At 59.7% G+C, this 24748-nt stretch overlaps 1 protein-coding gene across 4 annotated transcripts in view; it reads left to right on the top strand.

Annotated features, from left to right (window-relative positions):
• The window catches only part of AACS (acetoacetyl-CoA synthetase), a 53071-nt gene that overhangs the window by 24808 nt on the left and 3515 nt on the right, over positions 1-24748 (top strand). For 2 of the 4 annotated variants that reach the window (XM_060612071.3, XM_078435939.2), the window contains exons 8-17: positions 1784-1931; positions 7251-7331; positions 9880-10004; positions 12972-13036; positions 13187-13309; positions 15884-15997; positions 19354-19479; positions 23130-23199; positions 23671-23729; positions 24524-24682. In XM_060612071.3, the coding sequence (XP_060468054.1) occupies positions 1784-1931; positions 7251-7331; positions 9880-10004; positions 12972-13036; positions 13187-13309; positions 15884-15997; positions 19354-19479; positions 23130-23199; positions 23671-23729; positions 24524-24682 (1070 nt within the window). Of the gene's footprint in view, positions 1-1783; positions 1932-7250; positions 7332-9879; positions 10005-12971; positions 13037-13186; positions 13310-15883; positions 15998-19353; positions 19480-23129; positions 23200-23670; positions 23730-24479; positions 24683-24748 lie in introns of all 4 variants that reach the window. The other 2 variants (XM_060612072.3, XM_078435940.2) reach the window with 1 other exon arrangement.

The following is a 24748-nucleotide window of genomic DNA, read 5'->3' as shown; positions in this document are numbered from 1 at the left end:
CGAGCCAATGGAAGGATGGGCCAGGATCAATGTTCCTGCTGGTCTCAAAGTAGAGAAGGCACCTCTCCCAAGATGGCTTTGCAGCTTCAACAGCCCTGTTTCTGCTCAGAACACAGGTCTGTGCCTCCTTTGCTGGTTTTTGGCCACGTGCATTGGTTTTTTATGTCAGCTTTGGGGGTGGGTTTCTTAGGCAGTAGTCAAGAGCTGGGCTTTTTTTTTTTTTTTTTTTTTTTTTTAATTTACGTCCAAGTTAGTTAGCGTAGAGTGCAATCATGATTTCAGAAGTAGATTCCAGTCATTCATCCCCTACGTGTAACATCCAGTGCTCATCCCAGCAAGTGTCTTCCTCAATGCCCCTTGCCCATTTAGCCCATCCCCCCCTCCCACAACCCCTCCGGCAACCCTTAATTTGTTCTCTGTATTTAAGAGTCTCTTAGGTTTTGCCCCCGCCTCCCCGTTTTTATTTTATTTTTGATCACCTTCCCCATGTTCATCTGTGTTTTTTTTTTCATTTTTTTTTCACATTTATTTATTTTTGAGAGACGGAGAGAGAGCACAAGTGGGGGAGGGTCAGAGAGAGAGGGCGACACAGAATCCGAAGCAGGCTCCAGGCTCCGAGCTGTCGCCACAGAGCCTGACGCGGGGCTCGAACCCATGAACCGCGAGATCATGACCTGAGCCGAAGTCAGATGTCCACTGGACTGAGCCACCCAGGCGCCCCTATGTTCATCTGTTTTGTATCTTAAATTCTACATATGAGTGAAGTCACAATATTTGTCTTTCTCTGACTGACTAATTTCGCTTAGCATAATACTCTGTAGTTCCATGCACGTAGTTGCAAATGGCAAGATTTCATTCTTTTTGATTGCTGAGTAATACCCCATTTGTGTGTATGTGTATACACACATACATACCACATATTCTTTATTCATTCATCCATCGATGGACATTTGGGATACTTTGGCTATTGTTGATAGCGCTGCTGTGAACATTGGGGTGCGTGTGCCCCTTCGAAACAGCACAACTGTATCCCTTGGATAAATGCCTGGTAGTGCAATTGCTGGGTCGTAGGGCAGTTTGGGCTTCTTCTTTTTTTTTTTTTTAAGTTTATTTATTTTGAGAGAGAAAGAAAGAGGGAAGGAACAGGGGAGGGGCGGAGAAAGAGGGAGAGAGAGAGGATCCCAAGCAGGTTCCGTGTTGTCAGCCCAGAGCCCGAGGCGGGGCTCGAACCCACGAACTGCGAGCTCATGACCTGAGCCGAAGTCAGATGCTTAACCGACTGAGCCCCCCCGGGCGCCCCTGCCTAAAAGTGTTTCTGTCTCAGAAACTGTAGTTTTCAGATCTTGGCCCCACCTTCTTGCTCTTGACCGTCTGTGGAGAAGCTCGGGAATCTGGTGTCTCCTCTCCCTGCTCCTTGCTGGGGCGGCCGGGTGTCAGAGTCACAAGCTCTTCCCCTGAGTTTGCACACAGACAGGATGCGTTAATTGTGAGTGGTCCTTCTCCACATGCTTGCTAAAGCACTTAGCAGGTTCTCAGACGAGACCCCCCCCTGGGCCCTGGGAGTGTCCTAATAAAGCAACGTGGAATTTTCACTCTGTCAGCTTTCCTTCAATTAGCGTGGATCCCTCAGGTGGGACTTCTGCAAACAAGGTTAGTTTTCCCAGGAAATCCTTCCCGGAAGCAGTAGAGGGCAGCGAGCGGCCAGGTCTAGCCTGGGAGGCCTCGGGATACAACCCAGCATTCTGGAACATTCACCGTTTGCGTCTGTGTGTTTTGCCCCCAGTGTGTTTCTGGACGATTTTCTTGCCACCGGGAGGGGCGAGCAGGCCCCGCAGCTGGAGTTCGAGCAGCTGCCCTTCAGCCACCCACTCTTCATCATGTTTTCGTCGGGCACGACCGGAGCGCCCAAGTGCATGGTGCATTCCGCGGGGGTACGTCTCTCCAACCGTCTGTGCTCTCTTGGGGGCTCGGCTGGCGGAGGTGGGCGTCCGGCTCTGCACCCCACACCGCCACCCCAGCCAGACCGCGCCGCCTCCCCAGAGGCTGCAGCACGCGGCCCCCCTTCGAGTTGGGGGGCAGCGTGGAGATCGGAGACCGAGCCCAGGCGCCCGGAGCTGCTGCTCCAGGCGCTGCCGTGGCGCCCGTCACCACAGTGACCGGTGCGGAGGCCCCGCGGAGCGTCCGAGGCAGGGCGTGCACCGGGTGAGCCCTGACTTCCGCGCCGTGGGCCCGTTTCAGGAGGGGCGAAGCAGAGCAGGGGAGAAGAGCGCGCGCGTGCGTGTGCTCGGTGGTGTGGTGAAACAGCGCCGACCGCGGGCTGTGGTCCGGCACGGAGAGCCGCTGGGTTAGGTTCTGAAGTGCACTTAGGAAGCTGTTCCAGCACGGCTCCAGCACTGTGGTCGTCGTCTCGGGCTGCCGTGACCGAGGACCACGGGCCGGGGGCTCGAGCAGGAGACATGCCCTTCTTTCTCACAGTTCCGGGGCTGGAGTCAGATCGAGGGGTCCGCGGTTGGACCCGAGGCCTGTCGCCTTGGCTTGCAGAGGCCGCCGTCTCACTCGGAAGTCCTCCCTCGGTCTTCCCCCTGTGCAGGCGTCCCTGGGGGCTCGCTTTTGCCCACATTTCCTCTTTTTGTAAAAAAAAAAAAATCCACCAGACTGCATTAGGACCCGCTGCGGTGGTCTCTCTACCTTCTCCACCGATTCCAAGGCCCCGTCTCCAAATGGAGTCACCCTCCAAGGTCCTGGGCCCTAGGGCCTCACAGTGTGGCTCTGGGGACACACAGTTCAGCCCAGAACACAATCTTCTCGTCTTCCTGTTTATTTCATCAAAAGTCCAACCATATTCAAGCACCCGAAATGACGCTTTCCCACTAAGCGTGAGATTTTATCCATCGACGTTAGTGACTTCAACCGTTCACTCTTGGAACAGTTCCAAGCCCGTGGAACAGGTGCAGGGGTAGGGAGCGCAGCGGGCATGTCAGCGAGACTCCGCCATCGTTAACGTCCTCAGCATCCGTTCTTAATGTTTCCTTGAAAGACTCTTCCTTTGCTTCCTTCTCTCTGAACACACACACACACACACGTTGTTATTCTTTAGCTTTTTGCTGACCCCTCGAGAACAAATTGGGGAGTCCCGGCCCTTCTCCCTGAGTGCTTCAGCGCATACCTCCCGAGAACGAGAACGTTCTCTCACAAAACCCTGGTGTCGTCGTGACGTTCAGGAAAGTCAGTGTGGATGTGATACCATCACCACTCGGGTGCTTCCCCTCTCCCCATGACATCCTTCGCAGCCGCCTGCTGTCGCGCCTCTGGTGTCCTTCCCCTGCCTTCACCTTTCACGACCTTGGCATTTTTGGATTCCCAGCCTCTGGTCCGGCAGAATGGCTGTCTGGGTTCGGTCGATGTTTCCTGCGGGTTAGATTGGGGCGATGCCTTTTGGAAGTGATGTTCAGGAGGCCCCTGATGTCAGTTTATTTCATGATGGTCATCTAAATGGGTCACTCTCCCGAGGTACAGTTCCTTGTCTGTGACTGTGAGCCCTCCTGGCCTCATCTCCTCCTACCCCGCCTCTGGCCTTGATGGGAGAGCTTCTTTTTGACTCTGGCGCAGTCGGTCCCCTCCTGGAACTCAGACCCCTCCTGGGCTGGTCTCGGGGGGCACAGGGGCTCCGTGCCTGGTGCTCCTTCCCGCAGCCTGGGCTTCTTGACTGGTCCGTTCCACAGCTTCTCTCTGGACCCTCTTCCTGGCTTCTCCCTCAGTTGGCTTGGCCTGTAGGGAGGAGAAGAGCCTGCGGTCTCTTGGTCAAACCTTGTTGTGGCCGCCTTTTCTCCCGCTGCTCAGAAGAAGGGGGTTATTCGAGAGGACAAACGTCCTGTTTGCAGACCGCTTTCCAGCCTTTGCTTCACAAGATGGTGGTATCTGAAAATTAAATATAAAGTTTCTCTTCTAGCGCATTTGGCTTTTACAGATGTTCCCCCTGCCTCGAAGCAGTTTGAATCCCTTCTGTACAAAGGGAACATTTACATTTGAATCATTTTAAAGCCTTCTGCAGCTTTTCACAGAGTGCTTTCATCAGAATGGGGAAAGGAGTTAGCAGTGGCTTCATTATTACCTGGTTTTGGATTCGCTGGAGGTCTGATCGCAGGTTATGACGTAGAGCCTCCAGATAAACACTGAGAGCCCCTGGTGACTTCGCAGGAAACCACAGGGCAGGAGGGAGGGGGGAGTCCGGGGGCCCAAGGCTTTATTTCTAGAAGTGACGCTGGCCAGAGTTGAGTCGCCTTTTTGTGAGAGTGAGTTGACCCTGTTGTTCAAACCTTCCTAGTTTATTAAATCAAGTCGGGAGATGTCATTTGCTGTGGTTGCTGGAATCACATCCTCCCTGGAGAGGAGAGCCCTGGTCCGCCTGGTCACGGGCCCGTTAACGAGCCTATAGAGGGGAGCATTTTTAGAAACCTTGTAGACAAGGGTGGGGTCTGCGTGGCAAAACAGCAGACACTTTAGGAAAAACCAAAATGTCTCACTGTGCTTTTATTTTTAGTGCTTTTTGCATAGCGAATGTCACTTTTTTAGGAGAGGAACATAAAAATGTATTTGATATAATGTAGCTTGCTCATAAAATCATCACGCCTGGTATATTTAGAGTGTGGAAAAGTCAGGAAAAATTACACTCCTTCTCTCTCCACCGGGCTGTCGCATCTCCAGAGAAGTGACGAGGCGTCTTGCCTGTTGTCAGCGTTGTCTCCGCTGGAGGCCTGGAGGCAGCCGGGGGGAGGGCCGCGGCGTGGGGACCGCTGGCCGTGCCCCGGGCGCGCGGGGGTGCCGGGCCATGCCTGGTCTGCAGGCTGTGTTTTCTACGTCCGCAAGAGGTGTCAGAAAGCAGCTTCCCTCTTCTTCCTGTGATATTAAACTCCTCTTCCTGGTTGAGACGCACGAAGTCATGTTGTTCGTCCTCCCCCTCAGACTCACCCATAAATATTTAAAAATTAAGAGCAGAACCGTTGCTGTGAATTAAGATTCATTCAGAGAGATTCTCGAGTGGGAAGCAAAGCCTGGCGTGTTTTGTGCCACCTGAGAGGAGGACGAGGCCCCAGCAAGCCCGTGTGGGGTTATACACAGGCCAGGCTTGGAGCAGACCGCGGGGCGAACATACAGGTCTGAACTGAACGCCGGTTTTGTTTTGTTTTGTTTTGATTTTATTTAAAAAAAAAATTTTTTTTAACGTTTATTTATTTTTGAGACAGAGAGAGACAGAGCATGAACAGGGGAGGGGCAGAGAGAGAGAGGGAGACACAGAATCCGAAGCAGGCTCCAGGCTCCGAGCGGTCAGCACAGAGCCCCATGCGGGGCTCGAACCCATGGACCGCGAGATCGTGACCTGAGCCGAAGTCGGCCGCTTAACTGACTGAGCCACCCAGGCGCCCCTATTTTATTTTTTGAAAAGAATTTTTTTTAACTTTTTTTTTTTTGAAGAGAGGGAGCATGAGTGGGGGAGGGACAGAAGGAGAGAGAGGGAGACACGGAATCCGAAGCAGGCTCCAGGCTCCGAGCTGTTAGCACAGAGCCCGACGTGGGGCTTGAACTCACGAACCGTGAGATCATGACCTGAACTGAAATCAAGAGTCGGATGCTCAACTGACAGCAACCTAGGTGCCCCTAAATGCCGATTTTAAGTAAATGGGAGGGGGATTTGCCACAGGCTGCTGTTGTCAGGGAGCCCCTGGCCCTGTCTGTGGATTTGCCATGGGGATGTTTTGTGCTGAGAGAGTTCCTGAAGTGATTGTTGTCCCCTAGCAGGTGCCCACCCACTCTGAGGGAGAACAGTGCACAGAACTTTGCACAGAAGCTCCTGACCCCGGGGTAGGGGGCTGTCCCCGAGCCCCGTGATGCATGCTCGATAAAGCCACGGGAGGCCCGCTCCAGGAATCTGCAGGTGGCCTTGGGGACCCTCAGAAAGGACCTGTCCCCCCCACCCAGGGGAAGTCCTTGTGCTGCGGTCTGCCCAGCCCCCAAGTGGCTCAGGTCCCTGCTGCTCCTCAAGGGCCTGGCGAAGGGCGCCTCTCTGGACACGCTCTGGAATGGGAGCTCTGACTCTTGAGCTGGAGAACTTGTTGGGCAGGAGGGTTTCCGTTGAGCTTCGAGAGGGATCATCTCCCCCTCCTGGCTCGTTTTTACTTCTCTTGGATACAAAGAGGGTCGGTCGTCAAGGCTGCTCGTGATAAGGGGTCCTCGCTTCAGCCCCGGTAGTCCCTAAACAACGGGGGCCCACTGACGTCAGCCAGGTGCTCCCGTCTGCGGACCAGAGTGAAGTGTGGGGCCAGCCCTCTTCAGGGGCTTCCGAGGGGCAGCGCCCCGTGTGGCCTCGGGATCGTGTGTGAGATCCATGCAGAATGGGAGCACTGAGGCCGGGAGAGAGAAGGGGCTGGTGCAGGGCCCCTGCTCGGCCGTCCGCCTGGTGCTCCCTTTCCCGAGGCTCACAGCAGGACGGGCAGAGCAAGTTGGGAATGAGGGGGCATGGGCACTGGAGTATTACAGAGCTGAACATCAGACGCGAGGAAGTTCCGTGCCCCGAGAAGGAGCCCCAGGGCACGTTACGTGGAAAAAGCAAAGGGCAGGGCCGTGTGTCCGGATAAGAAAACCAGCATGAAGGAACCTACAGGGTCCCTGGCCGTAGACACAGGGAGCGGCTGCCTGGAGACCTGGGGCCGGGGAGGGGGCCTGTGCCTCGGAGCACTGGGCCCGGTGCACGTCCTGCCTGTTAAACGTTCATGGAGAGAAATAATGGACCGGGCATGGAGGTCGGGAGGTCTGACTGGGCCTTTGGGCTGCAAGCAGGGCCTCGTGCTCTCCCTCGGCCAAGGGTCGCGTGAGCTCTGGTCCGAGACTCGCAAAGCGTCCCAGTGCCGCCCGGCTGGCGCCCGCCCTGGAGGTGCATGTTGCCACGTGGGCTTCTGTTTGGTTTTCTAGTATCTCTGACTTTGCCTCTCCTGCTTTCTGCCTGGGGTTGGGGTCCCACGGTGCTCCCCGTCTCTCTGGCACCCGGAGCGCACAGGCCGGTCCGAGGCTGCCCCCACCGGCCCCCGGAGACCCCCGGGTCAGCTGGCAGAGCATCCAGGCCCGGCTTGCTAGGCAGTCTGCTTTCTCCGGGCGAGGGGCGGGAGGTCGGCTTCTCCCCAGGGCTCTGCGCCTGTGCCCCCGTGCCATCTGCGCAGGGGTGCCCCGCTCACTCCATGTCCCCTGCCTCCCCCCAGGGCACCCTCATCCAGCACCTGAAGGAACACGTTCTCCACGGCAACATGGACAGCAGCGACACCCTCCTGTATTACACCACGGTGAGTCGAGCGTGCGTGTCCGGGGGGTGCCTCCTGCCCTCTGCGTCCCTCCCGTCGCTCGCTTTGCTTCCTTCAGGGTGGATGCGGTTCAGCCGGGGGTTTTGTGCCGGGGCTTTCACTTGCGCTAGCCGGGCGGGCCTGCCGGGAGCACAAGGGTCCTTGTAAGAGGGAGGTGGACGGGTCAGTGTCAGAGAAGGAGCTGTTCCGAGGGAAGCAGAGGTCAGAGTGATACGGGCTTAGGAGCCAAGGGATGTGCGTGACCTTTGGAAGCCGGTAGACGCCGAGAAAGAGATTCTCCCCGGAGGTTTCCAGGAGGAACGCGGTCCTGCAGACACCTTGACTTTGGGCTTTGGACCTGCAGAACTCGGAGATAGTAAATCGGTGGCGTTTGAGGGCACTAAGTCCCGTGGTGGTAATAGGAAGTGTTTCCAGGTGGCTCTCCCAATGACTGTGACAGCTGGGGGTCCAGTCCGGAGGCCAGGCTGGGCCTGAGAGAGGCCACCCTGGGGACCAGAGCCGCCTGCCAGCCCAGAACCTGGCCAGGAGGCCCCTGTCCCTGCCCCGGGAGTGGGCGTGCGGCTCAGGCAGCCACCACGCCAAGCCCAGGCACTGGCTGCCGCTGCCCTCACGGAAGTTGTTTTCTGCCCCAAGTCCTTGCCAGTGCGTTTTGTGGCTGAACCCAGGGCACCTGCCCCAGCTGCCCCGGAAGCTGGGCAGTTAGATGCTCGGTCGCCTCGCTCCTCACTGTGATTTGGGTCTCCGTCAGCTGCAGGCATGTATCCCAGAGCCCTGCTCACCCCGTCCCCACAGGCGGGCCAGTGGCGCCAGGCAGTGCCAGCCTCCGGGCCCTTTCCACGCGGAAGCCCAGCCCAGCAGGGTTGACGGGGCGTCATGTTTGAATGGCGCGAAGACCCCCGCAGCCCCGACCACGTCCAACTCAGCGGCCTCCCGGGGCCACGTGGTTTCAAATGACAGGGTTTTGCATCGAGGGAAGTGCCCGGAACGTGGCAGATCTGGAGCGGTCCTCCTGGAGGCTTTTCACTTTCCCCGGCAGTGTCCTGCCCACGAAGGACAGGCGGTTGGCTTGTCCTGTGGAGCCAGGCCTGCGCTGTGTCACTTAGTGACCCACTTTAGCAGCTTTTTTTTTTTTTTTTTTTAAATGTTTATTTTTGAGACAGAAAGAGAGCATGAACGGGGGAGGGTCAGAGAGAGGGAGACACAGAATCCGAAACAGGCTCCAGGCTCCGAGCTGTCAGCATAGAGCCCGACGCGGGGCTCGAACTCACGGACCGTGAGATCATGACCTGAGCCGAAGTCAGACGTTTAACCGACTGAGCCACCCAGGTGCCCCTTTAGCAGCTTTTTTGGACAGCGGGTCGGCCGGACCGCGAGCTGTGTGGGCTGCCGTGCTGATTTCTGGAGACGAGTTCTTTAGTAAAAGAAACTCAGCTAGGGATATTAAGGCAGCTCACCTAACTTGAGATTTTTGTGCGACCCTGGTGGTGCCGAGGGGAAGGACAGGGGGCTCCGGGGGCCGCCAGGTTCTTGACGGCAGGGGACTTGCCGAGGCTGGTTCAGGCCGCAGGGGACTTGCCGAGGCCGTGTGCCAGTCGTGTCTTCTAAGCCGTCGTCTGGGCTTCTCTGCCGGGCTGTGCCCGCGGGCGGCCTGGGGCGCCTTGTGGCCACCCGGTCCCCCCGTGGGATCTGCCGCAGGGGTGCCGGGCGAGGCCGTCTTGCCGGTGGGGTGTCCTCCTGGCCCTCGGTGCGGGCAGATTCCTGCCGGAGCTTCCCTCTGGCTGCCCTGCTCTGGAACTGCCCACAGATCCCCCGCGTGGACGGGAAAGCTGTTGTCAGTGGGTTTGCCAGCACCTTTGTGCCTTAAACTTTGTTTGTAGATAACAGAAAAGGCACTTCTTGCGTGTGGGAACCCTTTCACACAGCACGCCCGAGTGCACGTGAGATGTCGGCGTCCTCCGGGGTCCAGGGCAGCCGTGGCGGTCGTTCTCACACGCAGCGTGCGTGCCCCGCGGGCCTCTGGGTTTGTGCACCGGCCCCCCCCCCCCCCGGTGTGGATGGGGTCACGCGCGTGCCCTCTGCTGGCGTGTTTCACACTTAAGCTCGTCTCAGACACCTGTCCACATCCACCCAGACCTCGTTCCTGTCGGCGGCCGCGGCGGGCGGCCATCCGGGTGCAGACGTCGGACGCGGGTTCACGGACTCGGTGTGTGGTGTTCCGTAGTCTGTGCCCGTGTGGGACCACGTTTGCGTTGGCGGGCGTCTCGCTGCCGTCCGTCTCCCGTTGTGCCCGGGAAGGCTGCGGCGGACGTTCTTCGACCCCTCTTAGCGCGCGTGTGTGCGTGGATCTGATGTGCGCGGTCGGCTCTTGGCGTGAAATTCCTGGGGCGAAGCCTCGTGCATCTGAGAGGGGCGGTTCGCGGCAGCCGTTGGCTCGGCTTCGGGAGGATTTCTGGGGACGTGAGGAGCCGAACGGTGGAGGTGAGGGCGGCTGGCCCGGCGCTCGGTTGGCACTGTGCTCCTTCTGTTCCAGGTCGGCTGGATGATGTGGAACTGGATGGTGTCCGCTCTGGCCACGGGGGCGGCCCTGGTCTTGTACGACGGCTCCCCCTTGGTGCCCACGCCCAACGTGCTCTGGGACCTGGTTGACCGGCTGGGGTAGGTACCCGAGACAGCACGCCGGGCCACAGAGCCACCCTGCGGTCGGCTGCCGTAGAGGAGGTACCTTCTCCGGGGTGCGTGGTGCCCCTCGGGGGGCGAGGGGGGGTGTGGGAGGTTGAAGTCGCCAAGGGAGGTGCGAAGGGGCAGGCAGTCCCGACTGGAGCCCACCAAGGAGATGGGGAGTCTTCGTGTAGAGTTGGGGGGCCACCCCCCAGGGCCGGGAGTGGGTCTGAAACAATCAGGATATCAGGAGAGGGAACGTGATCCTGTTTCTAGGACTCTGGAATCCAAGAACTGGCGGGAAAGCTCAGGAGGAAGGGAGACAGGGCCACGGGGCCAGCGAGGGTTCTGTCTCACGCAGGGCTCCTCCGGCTCAAGGCTGAGGTGGGGGGTGAAACAGGCGGCTCGGGGGACGGTGCGGACGCGTACGGGAAGGGGGCGGGCGCCGAGCCCAGCACTGGGGCGTTCGCAGGGTCTGGGCTTCCCGCCGCCGGCCTTCTGGGCCCGATGGCGAGAGGGGAGTCCTGCCTTTGCCAGCCGTCCCGCGGTGCTGGCCTGCTGTCCCCTGGGTCTCCTCGAGCCCGTCCGGAGATTGCTCCACGATGCTGCCGCAGACGCTGTGTGAGGGGGTCTGTCCTCCGTGCGGTCCTGGCTCGTTCCTTGATCGAGTGATACGCGGGAATCCTGAGGAGCAGAGGCAGAACACGGGGAAGGACGCGGGGCCCCCTCTCCTAAATCCCCTCCTCCTCATCGCTGTGGGAAATGGCCAGGAGACCGACCGCGTGGGAGTGCTTTCTCTGCTAATGAGTTAATCGTAACCGACCGAGGTGTCCTCACCACTGTGCTGCGCGGTCACTGTTGGCCTAATGATCGTGGTTCCAGGAGTGAGAATATAGAACCAGCAGACCCTGGGGGCCCGGAAGCAGCCGTGCTCTGAAATGTGCTCGTTACTTTAAGTCTGAATCCGTTCACGGTGGGGAAACAGAAGGAGCCAGTAACGTTTTCACATCCCTGGCCGTTAATATTTCAAATATAGCTTTGCCTGGCCTGGGTAATATTTAAATCCTGACATTTGGCTCCCAATATTGGTGAGGAAGGTTAGTTCCTAATGAGACTGTTTTCCAACGAAAGGTTAATCGAATCTCTGGGAACGTAGATGGCTTTAAGAGCTTTACCCTTAATACCTGTGAACCAGGCTCCAGGTGGGGACACTTTCTGGTGTGTGTGTGTGTGTGTGTGTGTGTGTGACAGGAAGGGGGTCAGAAAATGTGCATTATTGGGGTTCGATGCTAAAGAATTTGAAGGATGAAGAGCCCCAGGAAAACCCAGCTCTGTGTGTGTCTGTGTACGTGCACGTGTGTATGTGTGTGCACGTGTGCACAAGGGTGAGCGACCGTGTGCAAGAGTGCGTGAGCAAGAGTGAGTGCATATGTGGGTGTGCCTGCGTGTGCGTGTAGGTGTGGGTGTGCGTGCACGTGGGTGTGTGTCTGACACAGGTCTGTGTGCTCTGGGCCCATGTGGTAGGCACGTCCTGAGCCCTGGTTGGCTCGTGCCCCAGATGTTGCCAGAGACGTGGCCTTGGCCGCCCCGGACCCGGCCGGCCGGGAGAGCCTGCCCGCCGGGTTCGCGGAGGCTGGTGCGGCTGCACGGCCCGGGCGGGAGCCGAGGGGAGGGGAGCGTGCAAGGGCCTCAGGCCTCCACCGCCTGCTCCCACTGCCAACGGCGATCGAAGGGGGGGTGCGTGTCAGGTGAGGCGAAAATTAAAAACTGAGTCGCGTGTGGTCACGTCAGATCCTGCCGGTTTGTAGCACGAGCTGCGGCCCTTGCGAGCGGCTGAACGGCGGGGATCTTGTGGGGCCGTTTCAGGGCGTCTGGTTTTTAAAATAACGTCGATAAATGTAGGAATGAAATCCTCGCCGACTGATACCGTGCCAGCGCACGGACTCGCCCCCTTGGTTGGTGACTGGGCGTTTGCTGTGTCGGCACAGACGAGGTTCTTTCAAAGGACGGGCTTTCTTCATCATTTGGGGTGTATTTCTGGGCTCTGGGAGTCTGGCTCGGGGAATACTCGGGTGAGGGCTGGGGCCAGAAGTCTGGGGTCTTCTGTGTGGGCTGCGTCAGTAACTGGGCCTGCATCAAAGCCCCCCGGATTACCCCGTGTCGCCTGTCTCTGAGTGCGAGAGTTCTCGGTGGAGCCTGGTGGCGGGCCGACAAGCTCACCTTGCAAAGTGCACTTGCGGGACGGCCCTTTGCCGGTATCATTTGCACACCCGCCCGCGCATATCTGGGTGTGCACTCCGTGCCCTGTCCCCCGCCGGGCCCCGGGGCGTGCACGGTGGTGGAGGGGGACAGGTCCCTGTCCTCGAGGGGCTGGCACCCGAATGGGGGAAGGAGACAGAGAAAGAAGTGCCATCGGTGCCCTGGGGTCAGGGAGACCCTCGGAGGCAAGGGCACTGGGGCCGGGACTTGAACCTCCAGACCTGGGGAGGGGCCACGACACGTTCAGGCAGAGGGAATACGAGAGCCCAGGCCCTGAGCGGGACTGAGACAGGTGTGCCGGGGAAGGAGACCCTTGTGGCCTGAGCGCGAAGTCGATGTGGGGCCGGCCGAGGGGTCTTGATTTTATGGCTTCCTTTGGCCGAAAAAGAGAAAATATCCCGTAAGCGGGAGGATAGTGGGTTGTCGTGTGGGTCGTTATCTTCCACGGAGCCTCGTGGTCCGGGGACCCAGGGTTCTGGGCATGTTAAGAGTCAGCGTGCAGACCTGTCCCTGCTGTACCCCGACGGTAAACACAGTGTCGTGACTCACTCTGAACTCAATAGCGAGCATCAGTTCAGCCCGGGAAAGTGACATGTCTTGGATTTTGCAGACTTGTCAGCGATGAGTCACTAATCTTAGAAGGCTTCGGCGCATGGCCTGTGCAGGAGCCCGAGAGTTTGTCTTCTTTCCCTCCCCTGCCCTTAGCATCACCATCCTTGGAACGGGTGCCAAGTGGCTGGCTGTGCTCGAAGAGAAAGACCTGAAGCCAAGTGAGTAAAGCGTGCCTCTCGCAGCACCTGGCCCGTTCCCCGTCTTGCCAGCCAGGCAATTCAGAGCTGCTCCGTTACCTGTTTCCTGCACGCAGGCCAGGCTACAGGTGTCGGATTTAGTTTTAATCTTTCCGTGGTCCTTCGCCCTAGTGGAAACCCACAGTCTCCAGACGCTTCATACGGTCCTGTCCACCGGCTCCCCGCTGAAAGCCCAAAGCTATGACTATGTCTACAGGTGCATTAAGAGCAGCATCCTTCTGGGTTCCATCTCAGGTACGCTCCCCTCTGTGTGCTTGTGGGGAGGGGGTGCTGGAGGAATCAGGACACGGGACACGACCGGGCCGGTCACCCCCAGCGCGCACAGCCTCTGACCCACACGCCTCTGTGCACGTTGGCTCTTGTCCCTGGTAGTCAGGTTCGAGAAAGTCGCCGAGTTGGCAGATGCTGAACCGTGGCTCCTGGGGAGATAATGCACCTACGTGTCTCACGTCAGTTACGATCTCATGTCCCGGAAACGGCTTTTTGTGGTAGATTCTGTTTCCTTCATTTTACAAAAGGGAAAACAAGGTTCAGGAGTGTTGACCGACTTGCTGGAGATGCCCCACTAACGGGGCGCGGTGGAGGGATTCAAACCCAGCGCAGCCTCCCCTCGCCGTCCTCCGGTCCTCGCGGTGACGGGAGCTGGAGCCAGAGGGCAGGGCTCTCCGCCTTGTTGGACCTCAGCCGGGAACGTGCGTGTTGGGCATCTCGAGATTTTCACCGCTTGGTTCTCGGGTCACGTTCTCAGACGACCTTGAAAGCACCCTGAGTGTCGATTTTGGGGTTACAAAGTTAGCGAGTAGGAGAATTTGCAACTACGGAATCTGTAAATAGTAAGAATCGGCTGTGTATAGGAACAGTCGTTGCAACGTGGCGTATGTTCATTGAAAGCCGGAAATGACCTGTGTGCCCAGTAGAAGGGGATTGATGGAATCATTTATGGTGCATCCTTCGTTTTTGCAGCTGTTAGAAGGGAGACAATGACGATTTTTATTTAGATGGAAACTTACTTACTATAATTGAGAGAGGGTTGTGATGTGTTCAGAAAAGCAGACTCCAGAGTTATCAAGTGTGGTCACCTTTGTAGATTGAAGAAAGGCACGTGTGCAGGTGTGTGGACGCCCGCGTGTGCGTATGGGCGTTGGGATTTCAAGTGGCTTTTTTTCCCCTTACTTTTTTCCTAACATAAAGTTGTGTGAAGATAATTTGTATATTCAGAATCCAAAAGGAAATAGGGTGGTGACCCCGCCCCCATCCTCCTTCCCCAAGGAAGCCCGTGCCGGTTTCTGTCAGAGGCCGTCTGTCTGTGCGTAGGTGGCACAGCAGTGTTGGGGGGGGGCATTTGACGTAGGGTTCCCGCTGTCCCACGTTTCCCCCTTGACGGTGCGACCTGGGCTTCGTTCTCCCGCAGCTCATCAAAATCTTTAGATGACTGTATTCTTCTGAAAGCACATCTTTAAAAGACGCCATTTGATTTGCTGGAAGCCTGAGGCTGAGGACGCCCCCGCCAGCCCTCCTCCTTCCAGCTGGACCCTTGGCCCGAGGCTGGGGGTCTTGGGCCGTTGGGGCGAGCAGGGATCCCGCCAACGTCCGAGAGTGGTCTTGGGACCTCCCTTTCCCCTCTGGGCCTCAGTTTTCCCTCACGAGGAGTGGATTGTAGCGTGGGATCGCCAGGGGCCGAGTGGGTGGGCACGCCGGGGCTCCGGTCCCTTATTTCGTGGAGTCATTGGCCTCACGATAGGCGACATCCGTACATGTCTGCTGCCCGCGTACCACTCGGTGGGGTGCCGTGAAGCCCTGAGACATAACAGCTGTGTGTCCTGAGACAAGACGGTCCTCGGGAGAAGCAGGAATAGGGTTGAGGAGCTCCTGTCTGTATGAGCAGGTTGTCTGCGTGGAGGGTCTCTGGCCGCTGGGAGGAGAGCCAGGTGTCGGGAGACTCACGTCCGCTCCTTACCCTCCTGAGAGTTGTGGGCCTTGAGCCACCCACGTTCCCTGCCCCAAATGCTGGTTTGTAGAAGCTTCGAGAAGTGGATTTCCACGGTACTGCTGGGCGATTCGGTGACATTCTAACAGCGGGCCGTTTCGGCTCAGAGCCTCTCGGCACCGGGCCGGTGCTGTGTGTGTCACAGCGTCCCCTGAGAGCATCTGGTGCTCATCTGGGGGCCGTGCTGGCACCCCCCCTGGGGCCTGGGGCGCTGAGATGAGCGTGATCCTCGTTTTCATGGGGAGGGGAGCAAGGGGACAGTTGTCGGCAGCGGTGGGTCCGGCTTCGGGGGTTCCTGCCGCTCCTGTCTCCGTGGCTCTTGGGATTGGACTCCCTTTCGAGTTCCTTCCTGAAACTGGAGTGTTTCCCATCCCGCGCAGCCTCATGTGGGAGGCCCTCGCTGCACGGACCTCGGGGTTTCTGCTCTCCCAGCGGCCGCGTGCGTGCACACGCCAGCAAAGGGCCTCCGTGCGTGACCGTCTGCGAGACGGTGCCCGTGCCGTAGATCTAACGGGCGAAGCTTCCGTTTTCCCTGAGCCCGCGTCTTGAATTTCGAGGTGACCACGAGAGGTCATCTGTTTTGTGCGTCCTGCGGCAGGAAGCCTTGGTCACAGAATAAACCCCCCAGACACGGGCGGTTTGCTGCAATTCCGTTTCTTCCTCTAGAAGCCGGAACCATCCGGGGGTTTTTCTGTATTTATCTCGAGAAAGAGTGGGACTAGCTGTCCTTTGGGGTCTCCCCCGTGGGGTGTTCCCCGGTAATAAACTCGGCCGTTTGTCCCCGTCTTCTGAATGTGGATCTCCTTTTGTCGTGTCTGCAGGTGGCACCGACATCATCTCCTGCTTCATGGGCCAGAACTTCTCTGTTCCTGTGTACCGAGGGGAGATTCAGGCCCGGAACCTGGGCATGGCCGTGGAAGCCTGGAACGAGGAAGGTGACGGCTTCACTGACCACTTTTCTTTCCGTGCCCAGGCGTGACCTGGATGCTTGGTGTCAGTTCTGCAGAACCTCCCGGAGCGGGGAGGCCCTGCTCGCCTGCAGAGTGATGCAGCTTCTCGCCCGGCCCGGCCCCAACCCCCTTCAGCCTGCCCACCTGGGAAGTCGGTGTTGGGCCGGATCACAGTGGAGAGCTGTGTGTTCAGGAATAGCAGGAAGGCGGCCGTTCCCCCGGCATCCAAATGTCGGAGATGCTGCTGAGGCTGCCGTACTGCCTTGCTAGTCTGACACCCTGACCTTGACGAGGACCCAGTGAGGGAGCTGGGGGTTGGCCTCTCTGGGTTGCTTTGTAACCTGTTAGCAGCCACTGGCTATAAATCAGCAAAGCCTGTTTGTGTCTCCAGCACCAAACAGGGCCTGGCGTGTGGTGTGTGCACTGCACAAATTTGCACTGCAGCCACCATTATTTCGACCTGGCGGAGTGCACGGGGAGGTTGTGCCCGTTCCCGTTTGCACGAGGGAGAGGGAGAGACAGCAGCAGTCGTGGCCACACCGGGCTGCGAGCCTGGGGAGTGCAGGAAGGGTCTCTCCTGAAGTTCACAGAGAGTGTTGCCAGAGACCTTTCTGGAAATCCGTTCTTATCTTCAGAAGAAGGCTTTTCCCTGGTGCTGCCTGGGGTCATTGCTCAGAAAAGTTCTTGGTTCCGTACGTCTGTTTTCCTCCCCACCGTCCAACCATTTCTCTTGGCTCTGGCTGCCGCCGCGTTCGGTAGCCTGCTCGGGAGGAGATGCTCCTGGCAGAGAGAAACAGACGCTTCCAGAGGCACACGGTTACCTGTCTGCCCGTCTTCTGTCTCGGGGCTTTGGTGGGATGGCATGAGCTAGGCGAGGTGACGGACACGCGATAACCCGGGAGCCTCCGTGGATGCATGGGGGGTGATGGCTTCTCAGTGCAAGTCCCGCCCTGCTGCACTGTGGAAGGTGCTGGATAGACGGGCACCAGCCGGCTTTCCACAGGCCCACTCAGTGGGAGTGGGAGGGACGCGGTCTGGTCCTGTCTCCGTGGCCTCCATGGCCTGTGCTGTGCCTGGGGCTGGAATCCAGGCTGCCCTTGTGGCAGCACGTGTGCCTCAGTGCCACCTGTTGAGCTCACAATGTGGTGATGGAGAGAGAGGGTGAAGGTGGGTACCCCGTGATGCCTCAATTCTACCCCTGGAGAAGCATTTGCACCTGTGAGCAAGGAGACCTGTGTGAGGGTGCTCCCCGTGGTTTGTGCGCAGGTGCTCCCCATGGTGTGCGTGCGGGGGCTCCCCCTGGTGTGGCATGGGGGCTCCCCCTGGTGCGTGTAGGTGCTCCCTATAGTGTGTGCGCGGGTGCTCCCCTTGGTGTGGGTGCTCCGCGTGGTGTGGGTGCTCCCTCTGGGGTGTGCGCGGGTGCTTGCCCTGGTGTGGGCTTGGGTGCTCCCCTTGATGTGTGCGTGCTCCCCATGGTGTGCCTGTGAGTGCTCTGAGTGGTGTGCACACGAGTGCTCTCACTAGTGTGGGTGCGGGTGCTCCCCCTGGGGTGTGCGCGAGTGCTCCCCCTGGTGTGGGCGAGGGTGCTTCCCGTAGTGTGCGTGTAGGTGCTCCCCCTGGGGTATGTGCAGGTGCTCCCCGTGGTGTGCGTGGGGGTGCTCCCTGTGGTGTGTGCGCGGGTGCTCCCCTTGGTGTGCGTGCAAGTGCTCCCCATGGTGTGCGTGGGGGTGCTCCCCGTGGTGTGAGCGCGCGTGCTCCCCCCCAGGGTGCGTGCGAGTGCTCCACGTGGTGTGCATGCGAGTGCTCCCCCTGGGGTGGGCGCGGGTGCTCCCCCTGGTGTGGGCGCGGGTGCTCCCCGTGATGTGCGCGTGCTCCCCATGGTGTGCACACGAGTGCTCTCACTGGTGTGGGCGCGAGTGCTCCCCCTGGTGTGGGCGCTCCCCCTGGTGTGGGCGCGGGTGCTCCCCGTGATGTGCGCGTGCTCCCCGTGGTGTGCATGTGGGTGCTCCCCGTGGTGTGTGCGCGGGTGGTCCCGCTCCCCGTGGTGTGCGTGGAAGTGCTCCCCATGGTGTGCGTGGGAGTGCTCCCCGTGGTGTGAGCGCGGGTGCTTGCCCCCCCCCCCGGGTGCGTGCGAGTGCTCCGCGTGGTGTGCACGCGAGTGCTCCCCCTGGTGTGGGTACAGGTACTCCCCCTGGGGTGGGCGCGGGTGCTCCCCCTGGTGTGGGCGCGGGTGCTCCCCGCGATGTGTGCGCGCTCCCCGTGGTGTGCGTGCAAGTGCTCCCCATGGTGTGCGTGGGGGTGCTCCCTGTGGTGTGTGCGGGTGCTCCCCGTGATGTGTGCGCGCTCCCCGTGGTGTGCGTGGAAGTGCTCCCCATGGTGTGCGTGGGGGTGCTCCCTGTGGTGTGTGTGCAGGTGCTCCCCGCGATGTGTGCGCGCTCCCCGTGGTGTGCGTGGGGGTGCTCCCCATGGTGTGCGTGGGGGTGCTCCCCGTGGTGTGCGTGGGGGTGCTCCCCGTGATGTGTGCGCGCTCCCCGTGGTGTGCGTGGAAGTGCTCCCCATGGTGTGCGTGGGGGTGCTCCCTGTGGTGTGTGTGCGGGTGCTCCCCGCGATGTGTGCGCGCTCCCCGTGGTGTGCGTGGGGGTGCTCCCCGTGGTGTGCGTGGGGGTGCTCCCGTGGTGTGTGTGCGGGTGCTCCCCGTGATGTGTGCGCGCTCCCCGTGGTGTGCGTGGAAGTGCTCCTCATGGTGTGCGTGGGGGTGCTCCCTGTGGTGTGTGCGCGGGTGCTCCCCGCGATGTGTGTGTGCTCCCCGTGGTGTGCGTGGGGGTGCTCCCCGTGGTGTGTGTGCGCTAGGGAGCAGAGCTGGGAACGACAGAGAGGTGCGTCTCCGGAGGAATAAATGCTCGTGATTGCACACGGGAAATCACGAGCCCCGAGCGACCCGATTGGAACACCACGTAGTAGATGAGCGAGTCCCCCCGGTGCCACACTGGGAGTGGCGCTGGACACGCGCCGCGCGAGGCCGTGTACGTGGTTCGGAAGCACACTGGACGGTGTCGGTGGAGTGAAAGTATTGACCCCCGTGTGGGAAAAACAAATCACGTATCGAAGGGAGGTGCGGGGGGAACGCGCCGGGAGGCAAGGCCTTCAGGGGAGGAGTGAGCGCGGCTTCCAGGGGCGCTGACGTGACCAGGGGCGCGCTGTGCCTTCACGTGGGTCCCACGCACGGCGCGGCGCGTAAGGGGTGGGGGGGGGGTGGGGGGGGCTGGCGAGGGGGCGGGGAGAACCCCAGGGGGCGTGGCTGCCGTGGGTGCTGAGGTTATTCTGAATTCTTCCCAAACCAGGAAAGGCGGTGTGGGGAGAGAGTGGGGAGCTGGTGTGCACCAAGCCGATCCCCTGCCAGCCCACGCACTTCTGGAACGACGAGAACGGGAGCAAGTACAGGAAGGCCTATTTCTCCAGGTTCCCAGGTACGTGGGCTGCGGGTGCAGACTCGGCCTGGCCGGGCCCGCGGGCTCTGCTTCCGGATGTGCCCCCTCCGCCCGCGCGTGGGGAGCGGCCCACAGCCCCTTCCGCCAGAGGGGCGATGGTGAGCGGCTGCTCAGATTCTTGTCACCTTCAGCTCGAGGCCGTCACGGGAAACCGGCGTCCGGGTTTAACTTACCCTTAACCGGCCCGTGTGCGCAGAGCCCCTGCGCCCCAGTCGCTGCTGCCGGGAGCCGGCGCGAGCCAGTGGTTTGCCCGCGGGAGGGCTGCCGACGCGCGCGTTTACTCAGGACTGTGCGCGGCCCGTTCGGGGGGGGGGAAAGGGCGTGTGCAAGCGGATTCTGGCCCGGACTCTTCCTTCCTGCCCCACGCACCCTCAGCCGGTCCTCACCGAGGGGCTGGACAGTGGGGTGGTTTACGACCCGCTGGTCACTCTGGCGCAGCCTGACGCCCTCCCGGTTCGTGTTCTGAGCGACGCCTCGTCCCAGAGCCCCTGCCCCCTCCTACCTTGTCTCAGAAGCACCGCTGAGTTCCCGCAGCTGCGCCATTCACAGTTCGGCAAGCCCTCTGTCCCAGGGCGGTTTGGTCCAAGTACTTGCTTCGGTGTCTAGAGAGTGATCCGATTTTGCATTAACCACGTGTGGACGGTCTGAGAAGGGCAGGTGACCGTTGGTGGCAGAATTTGCCGCGGACCTCTCCCATTTCCCGCTTGGCCTTGCGTGTTTGCACAGCCTGCGTAGGACCACCGTCCTGGCACCACACCTCCCACTCGGGAGTCGCCGTTGCGTTTCCATTTTTGCCTTGGCTGCCAGGAAAATCGGAGTTGAAATCATTGCTTGATCATAGGATTCTGCTTATCCCCAGGACAGAATTTCTGATTCTCTTTAAGGAATCTCATCATATAGTCAGTTTTGTAAGTAGATGCCTCAAGTATTTCCTGCGAGTAGGTGCAGTATAGGAACCAGTATGCACACAGGAAGGCAGTGAAGACAGTGGGACTCTGAAGCGGTTGGTCATGGACCGGGTGAACACGGGTTGAACCTGACCGTCTGTCCACTCCCCAGCACTGGGAGATTCTTACACTGTATTGGAATTGATGGTTAAAGAAAATAGTTGGAAGGCAAGGTCGTCCTTGCTGTAGCAGGAAGGAGACTCCCAGACACCCTTAGGCCGGGCAAGAATGTAAGCAGGCAGTGATATCCAAGAAATCAGTGAGCAAAGAGCAGAAGTTCAGCACAGAGGGCGTAGTATCTCTTTTGTGTTTGGAAAGGAAGTCTATGTGTGTAAGCCTGAATAAATGCACGACAAAGGGTTGTCTGAGTGGGGGAATTATGAGCCGTTTTGGTTTTCTTCATGACATCTCACTGTTTTTAAAGGCCTAGTAAAAACTTAAAGAGAAATGAAAAACAGAGTGAAGAAAGATTCAGACCGTTCTGATTCTACAGAGCAATTACTTCAGCTCTGAGTTTCCTGGCAGCCAAGGCAAAATGGAAACAAAACGGGCACAGGGAAGTATAGAGGACACGGGACACTAGGCCTGCCCACGAGCTGCCAGGATGTTGGGCTTGATGACATGGAGACGGCCAGTGTCCCTCAGCCCTCGTCAGCAAAAGAGTCCAAAGCGGACGGAGGTCCCGCGTCCAGTAAGAGAAGCGTGTGACTGTGTGATTTATCTGTGATGGCGCGTCTGTGTACGTGGAACGCTGTGCCACTCTTCTTTAATGTACAAAAGTACGTGCTCACCGTAAGAGGTTCCCTGCGCTGGATCTCCAGGGGGGAAAGCAGGAGAAGGCCAGGTCTCCCCCTTCACGCTGGCATGCTCGTCCCCAGGCACCATCACTCACGGGGGAGGGGGGGGGTGCAGAAACAGAGCCAGTCTGCCGTGGACACAGTGGGAGCTGCAGGCCTGCGGAAGCCCACGAGGAAGCCTGTGACAGCCTGGCCCCAGAGCCACCAGCCCCTTGTGAATTCCTCCTCCCGACTTTGTTTTGTACGAGGCGGCACCATTTTGTTGTCACAAATGACCGCTCCTTCAGGGTGCATTTGCGTCTTCCGTTTGATCTCCATTTCCGGGGCCGTGCGTTAATTCTCAAACTCCTGGGACACCCGGGCTGCGCATAAACCAGACCGTGTGCCAGCACGGGCGCCCGAGTCCCCACGTGAGCAGGACAGGCCCTGCTGCTGTGTCTGCGGCTTTCTGTGTCCCGGGACTGCGCGTGCAAAGCCGGTCTCCTGTGTTCCTGCCCACACCCCACACGTAGCACCTGCAGTCCCGGGAAGTTTTCCCTGTTTGTGGGGGTGAATCTTTTGCAAGTGCGGTCAGGGAGGGGGGGTTCTTCAGCTTGGGGAGGAGGGAGGAAGGACCTTGAAGCCTACGGTCCTCTTCTGCATCAGAATAAGTGAGCTCAGGGGTCCTTTGGTCTCAAACCGCCTCCCAGGGGCCACCCTCCTTGCGGACAGACGGACAGACAGACGGACAGGCGCCCTGACTTCCCTCTCAACGGGCCTTAATCCACGCTCCTGGCAGCGTGTGGCCGTGACGGTGAACGAGCAGCAGCAGAGCGTGTTGTTGGGGTGGTGCCTCCCGGACGGTTGTGAGCTGATTGGGTTAGCCCCTCGGGTCCGGAAGCTTCTGTAGGATTGGAGAGGGAGGGGTGCTCTCGGTGGAGACGCCACGGCTGGTTTTAGTTGGCATTTTCCCTTCCGGGCCGCAGGGGCCCCCTCGTTTCGGGAGGCGAGGCTGCCCCTGGTGGCTGCAGGGAGCGTCTCCTCCGTTTGTGTGGCCGGTGGGGGGTCACCGCATCTGCCGGCGGGAGGAGGCCTTTGGCTGGTTCAGCCGCTCCCTTGGCAATCACCTCGGCGGCGTGGGGGGAGGGCGTGGCCGAGGCTGGGGCCGTGACCCCTTGGGATATTAGCTTTGCTGCACCCCAGGGCGAGGGCCAGCCCAGGACCCCGTCACACAGGGGGAGGTAGCTGCCTGGTCTCAGGGTCACCTCTGATCCGCCCGCCCCCACCGCCTTGCACGTCCCCCGGGTTTCACCAGCTACTCAGCTCTGTCCACACGGCTGGTGCCTTAGCTCAGGCCTCCGTTGCTAAGACTGTCGCAGTTTTCTCCCACTGCTCGTGCTGCCTCTGTTCTTCTCATTGAAGAGCGGTCCGGACCCCTCTGGACCGTCTTTCTCGCTGTCCCAGACCACCCCGTCCTCCTAAAGCATGGCCTGTGCTTCCTACCGTTCAGTCAGAGGGCCTTCCCCCGAAGCTCCCACTGACCTTCCCCGGCCCCTCCGGCATCCTCGCTGCTGGGGTCGGCGCCCCTGACTTCCCGGGGTCCCTGTCGGGCGGGCCCTGCAGGAGTGGTGTTTCTTGCCTGCTGGTGCGGGTCAGGGCCGGGTGCACGGGGCCCGCACTGGAAGGGGTGCTCCTGGGGCGGGCGCTGTCTAGGTCACATCTACCCCCGGCTCCCCAGAGCCACCCCTCTTCCTGGTTTCTGAGCCTCAGCCGCGTCTGCAGATGGGCATTAACGTTGCGGAATCGTGCGAATCGTGTTGCCGTCAGGCCTGCGTGGGCGTCTGTCCGGGCAGCCAGTCGGGACCCCTTCTCCTCGGGGTGACCGAGCACGTCTGCCTCCCTGCAGGTGTCTGGGCGCACGGTGACTACTGCAGAATCAACCCCAAGACCGGGGGCATCGTCATGCTGGGCCGGAGGTGAGGGGTCTTCCCGAGGCATCGAGGCAGGGACAGGAGGCAGCCTGCGTCTGCTCCCCGAGGGCCGGGGCCGGGCCCGATCCACGTTTCCGTGCCCCAGGGTGGGGTGGGAGGCCTGTGGCCAAGGCGTGGCCAGTGTCCGTCCACAGTAGCAGCCGCCCTTTCAGACCTGGGATGTGTGGGTATTGGGCACATGCCACACCTGTGCAGGTGGGAAGGGACAGTGAAGGGACAGGTGTTTCTACACAAAGGGGACTCCCTTGTTGTCTGGCTTTTGGTTGAGAGAGAGAGAGAGAGAGAGAGAGAGAGAGAGAGAAGGTGGCTGGTGGGGATAAAGAGCAGGGGAGGGAGCCTTCATGACAGGGCCCGGTGTTGCCATGTGGCAAGGTGGTGGTGGCCCCCACCCCCGATCCCCGTGCGACGTGCCTCACTCAGGAGCTCCTGTGTTTGTGACCGTGTCTCTCTTTCCAGTGACGGCACGCTCAACCCCAACGGAGTGCGATTCGGCAGTTCGGAAATCTATAACATTGGTACGCATTTTCCCTTGCTCCTGAAATTGTTCTTAGGTCATCCCGGAGGGGGGCAGCCTATCCTAGCAGGGAGCCCGGGAGCCCGTTTTACAAAGACCCCGCCTTTTGGCATAACTCTAGCCCATTTGCCTCAGCCGTGGGAATGGACATTTGTGAACTTACCTGGTCCACGTTGCTTGTAGCTGTAAGATCCCAGAGCGGTCGGTATTCTTGAGGTCACAGGGTCCCATCCCTGCTCTGTTACCTTTCATTTTCACAGCGAGCTTCCTTGGGTTGCTTAGTTGTGTCTGCTTTTTATGGGTGAAAAAGCAGCACAGAGAGGTGGTGTGATTGCTGGAGGTCACACAGCACCATTCAGCACACTAAATAAGGACAGCTGCACAGTCATCCGTGGGCCTTTAAAATGCCCACCGAGGCCATAAAATCAGCCTTCCGAGGAGGTGGCTTCCTGCTGCTGTCACATCAAGGTTGTTTGCGCAGCCGGGACGGAGAAGTCCTGATCTGTCTGCTCCCAGCCTTTGTTCCCCCCACCAGTGGAGCCCCCACCACGGGCATTTGCTTCCTTTTTATTTTTAAATTCATTTGTAATTAAGTAAGTCAGGCCTGAGTTTGGCTTCTTGGAACCATTCAGCTCAAGCTGCAGCTGTGCCTCTCACCGGCGATGGGCGTTCTGCTTGTCCCCCTGGGGGGCTCTTCCCCGGGGGGAGGGGGGCCGGTGCGAGCGTGTGGCCCCTTGCCCTGTCTCTGCAGTGGAGGCCTTCGAGGAGGTGATGGACAGCCTCTGTGTCCCCCAGTACAACAAGGACGGGGAGGAGAGGGTGCTTCTGTTCCTGAAGATGGCGTCCGGCCACGCCTTCGGGCCCGACCTGGTGAAGAGTATCCGCAACGCCATCCGCCGCGGCCTCTCCGCGCGCCACGTGCCCAGCGTCATCCTGGAGACCAAGGGCATCCCGGTAGGTGCCCCGCCGGGCTCCGCCCCGCCCCCGCCCCCGCAGCCGCGACCCGGGAGCCCCCCAAGC

This window comes from Panthera onca, chromosome D3 (genome assembly GCF_046562875.1).
Source record: "Panthera onca isolate mPanOnc1 chromosome D3, mPanOnc1 haplotype 2, whole genome shotgun sequence".
Classification (NCBI taxonomy): domain Eukaryota; kingdom Metazoa; phylum Chordata; class Mammalia; order Carnivora; family Felidae; genus Panthera; species Panthera onca.
Note: the sequence above shows the minus strand (reverse complement) of the source record. Positions and strands in the feature narration are given on the sequence as shown.